The following is a 4,041-nucleotide window of genomic DNA, read 5'->3' on the forward strand; positions in this document are numbered from 1 at the left end:
TCCCACAGATAACTTCACCCACACTACAGTACACACTCACCCGGGTCTGGTAGCTGAGCGGACAGCGCGCAGGACTCGTTATTCTGTAGCCATGGTTCGATTCCCGGACCTGGCAGAAAGAAATGGGGAAAGTTTCTTTCACCCTGGTGGCCTTGTTACCTGGCAGTAAATAGGTAACTGGAAGTTAGATAGCTGTTCCGGGCTGTTTCCTGGGTGTGAGTGTGTGAGAAAAATCCTAGTAGTTAGTAACAGTTGATTGATTGACAGTTGAAAGGCTGGCCGAAAGAGCAGAGCTCAACACCCGCAAGCACAACTAGGTGAATACTAAACCCATTGCATAGGCTATTTCGCCCCACCAATATTATGGCTACCCAATGTCTCACTCATCCTACACATTTCGTCAATTTCTCACCACTCTCTCACATTAACACACCCTTTACTTTACCTAATATTATCCTCACTATTCCAACACCACTTTCGTGTCACTCGTAATCTCACCCCACCACACACAGAAATCACACTAGCATGATCCATCAGATGAACAAATCCAAAAGGGCCGTGACGAGGGTTCTAACCTTCGTCTGAGAGGATTCCAGACGCTTCCTTGCCGTCCAGCAGCGTCTGGGATTCTCTCGGAGGTAGGTTCGACCCATCGTCACGGCCCTTGTGGACTTGCTCACCTCACCACATCCATCCTAAACTTTATCACACCCATCCATCCATCCTTCCAGAAACATTTGCTTACCACACCCCTAACCTCTCCGACAAGTCTCTACAGACCATCTCAAATAAGCACAATAATATTAAACATTCTGTTTGACAAATTAGCCGCGGCACGAAGCCATCAGAGCTAAATTTATCTCAAAGGCGTCAGTGAAATCTTCCGTGTTGAGGCGTGATGGTCACACATGATACAAACCCCTAAATATCCTACAATTCTTGAAACATAGTTTTTATTGTTATTCTCATGCGTATCCTGACAAATTTTGAGTAACTATACTTAATGTGTTATAAAACTCCCTTTAACACTCATATGAACAGTTATTTATTATTCAATACATATTATGTTCTTTTATTCTATTATCCACATTTTTCCTCTCTTTAATTTATAAGCTATATACTGCATCTTGTGGTTATCTTGAGTTGATTTCGGGGCTTAGTGTCCCGAGGCATGGTCCCGGACCATGCCTCCTTTTTGTTGTCATTGTGGCAGCATGTTTACTCACAGCATGAGTGGCGCTAGGCACTGTTCCTGATATATGTAAATGAATTTCAAGAGGGAAAAGATTCATTCCTTTCATTGTTTGCTGATGATGCAAAAATTTTGAAGAGGAAAAAGACGGCGGAAGATAATATGAGGCTCCAAGATGACCTAGACAGATTGAATGAATGCTCTAACAAATGTGTACTAAAGTTCCACCTCGAGTAAATGCAAGGTCATGAAACTATACAGTGGAAACAGGAGGTCAGACACAGGATACTGAATGAGAGATAAAGTCATTCATGAAACGGACAAAGAGAAAGATCTAGAAGTTGATGTTACACCAAACCTAGTCTCCTGAAGCCCATAGGCATCAAGAGAATAACATCTGCGACGTATGCGAGACTATCTAACATCAGAACTGCCTTCAGAAATCTGTGTAAGGAATCATTCAGAACTCTCTATACCCTATATGTATGACCAATCCTGGAGTATGCGGCCCCAGCATGGAGTCTGTATCTTGTCAAGCAGAAGACGAAGCTGGAAAAAGTTCTGAGATATGCCACTAGGCTAGTCCCAGAACTAAGAGGCATAAGTTACGAGGAAAAGCTGCGTGAAATGAACCTCACGACACTGGAAGACAGAAGAGTAAGGGGAGACAAGATCCCTTCATACAAAATTCTCAAAGGAATTGACAGGGTTATCTTGAGTTGATTTCGGGGCTTTAGTGTCCCCGCGGTCTGGTCCTCAACCAGGCCGCCACCCCCAGAAAGCAGCCCGTGACAGCTGACTAACTCCCAGGTACCTATTTATTGCTATGTAACAGGGGCATAGGGTGAAAGAAACTCTGCCCATCGTTTCTCGCCGAAGCCCGGGATCGAACCCGGGGCCACAGGATCACGTGTAAAGCGTGCTGTCCGCTCGGCCAACTGGCTCCATTCGGGTAGATAAAGATAAACTGTTTAACACGGGTGGTACACGAACAAGGGGACACAGGTGGAAACTGAGTACCCAAATGAGCCACAGGGACATTAGAAACAACATTTTCAGTGTCAGGGTAGTTGACAGATGGAATACATTAGGCAGTGATGTGATGGAGGTTGACTCCATACAAAGTTTCAAATGTAGATATGAAAGAGCCCAGTAGGCTCAGGAATCTGTACACCAGTTGATTGACAGTTGACAGGCGGTACCAAAGAGCCAGAGCGTAACCCCCGCAAACACAAATAGGTGAGTACAGTGAACTAGCCCTCGTCGGCTGATATAAATTTTTTCGTCTAAAATTGTCAGTAAATATATTTCATCAACACTCAGAATACTCTACTGATAAACTAATATCACTTTAACCTTGCATTAATGCGAGTCTTAGTAAATATTATCATATAGTACCCTTATTTGCATCAGAGGAAAGAACCGACAATATTTATAAAATGGATGCTTTGGCTCGGCGAGTCGTGGCCCCTTCCCATCCAACTCTATTCCATCCAGCTAACGTCTGTATAGAGTATACATAAAAAAATATATTTATATTTTATTTTATTTATATATAAATATTTAATTTTATTTAAATATAAATACATTTAAATATTAAAAATATTTAAATGCTGACATCTCAATCTGAACTTACTGTATTGAATTTGATAGGAAACTGTTATATAGAATTTTGTTTTTGTCAAAATGTTATTAGACATGTAGTGTGTATTTAAAATACACGTCTATTCATCGCATGCCTCCTAAAGCAAGCATACAACTTCCACGGAAATCGTTTCATAGGTTCAGTACCAAATCGCAATATATACAAGTATTTTCTCTATAAAATTATTTAATTACATATATCTTTTTGCATCAATATTATTGACGGAAGTTAATATATTCTTCCAGATATATTAACCATATCAACATTAAACATCTTAACCATGTCAAGCAACCGGAAACACATTGAATCGTTTTCATCGTTATGATACCACTATGATATTAATGATGCAAATGATAATTAATAATAAACTTAACAATTATTATATAGATTTATTTCTTTGCTGTACAACAGAACACTCAACAAAATAACATTGAACTTGTTGAATAATTTAATGCATATTTCAGTTCATTGATGTCATAATGATAGTAATCCTGGCGATGAGTGTGATCTTTGCAATTGTTTGTCATGTAGGCCTCGTAGTCTGAAAATTATTGTTGAGATGGTTTACCATATAGTTTGATTTCCCATAGACCTAAATGTAAGTAGAGATGGTGTCATTTAGGTCAGCAGAAATCTAGTAATAGTGTTGACTATAATAGTTTAGTGGCCGGTAACCATAATTAGAGAAGACTGAGTAGGATGGTTCAGGATCTGCAGACCTCTTGTAGAAATGGCGGCGATAACCATGACGGGGAGCGTAGTAGAGAGGATACGATGGTTCAGGCTCTGGTTCGGCAGACCTCTTGTAGTAATGACGATCATAACCATGTCGAAGGCCGGAGGAATAAATTGGGTATGATGGCTCAGGCTCTGGCTCGGCAGACCTCTTTCCATTGTGGTAACGGTGACTGTATGCTGGGTAAGCACTACCGTAATTGCTCGTCACGTAACTGGGCTCTGCATCTCGCTTCTCAATCTCAGAAGCGCAGGCGGCAGCCGCCAGGATCACAAGCACCTAAATATGAAAAATCACACGTACAGTCATATAATATTTAGCAGTAAAGTAATAAATTTTCATTCGCGTAAATGAAATATTCTTCGAAAAGACTACTACTTTCCTTGATATTTTATGTAATACATTACAAAAAAATATTAACCAATATCAGAGAGTCCGATTGTTAGTGCAACTTACCAAGAGCTTCAT

General features: G+C 40.4%; 1 protein-coding gene across 1 annotated transcript; it reads right to left on the reverse strand.

The window, feature by feature from the left end:
- Positions 1–3,471: 3,471 nt before the first annotated feature.
- On the reverse strand, positions 3,472–4,041 carry LOC138352685 (uncharacterized). The gene is made up of 2 exons (XM_069305262.1): positions 4,030–4,041; positions 3,472–3,852 (listed from the first exon to the last, which is right to left on the reverse strand). Exons 1-2 carry the CDS (start codon positions 4,039–4,041, stop codon positions 3,472–3,474), a joined length of 393 nt encoding a protein of 130 aa, XP_069161363.1.

Source organism: Procambarus clarkii, chromosome 54 (assembly GCF_040958095.1).
Source record: "Procambarus clarkii isolate CNS0578487 chromosome 54, FALCON_Pclarkii_2.0, whole genome shotgun sequence".
NCBI lineage: Eukaryota > Metazoa > Arthropoda > Malacostraca > Decapoda > Cambaridae > Procambarus > Procambarus clarkii.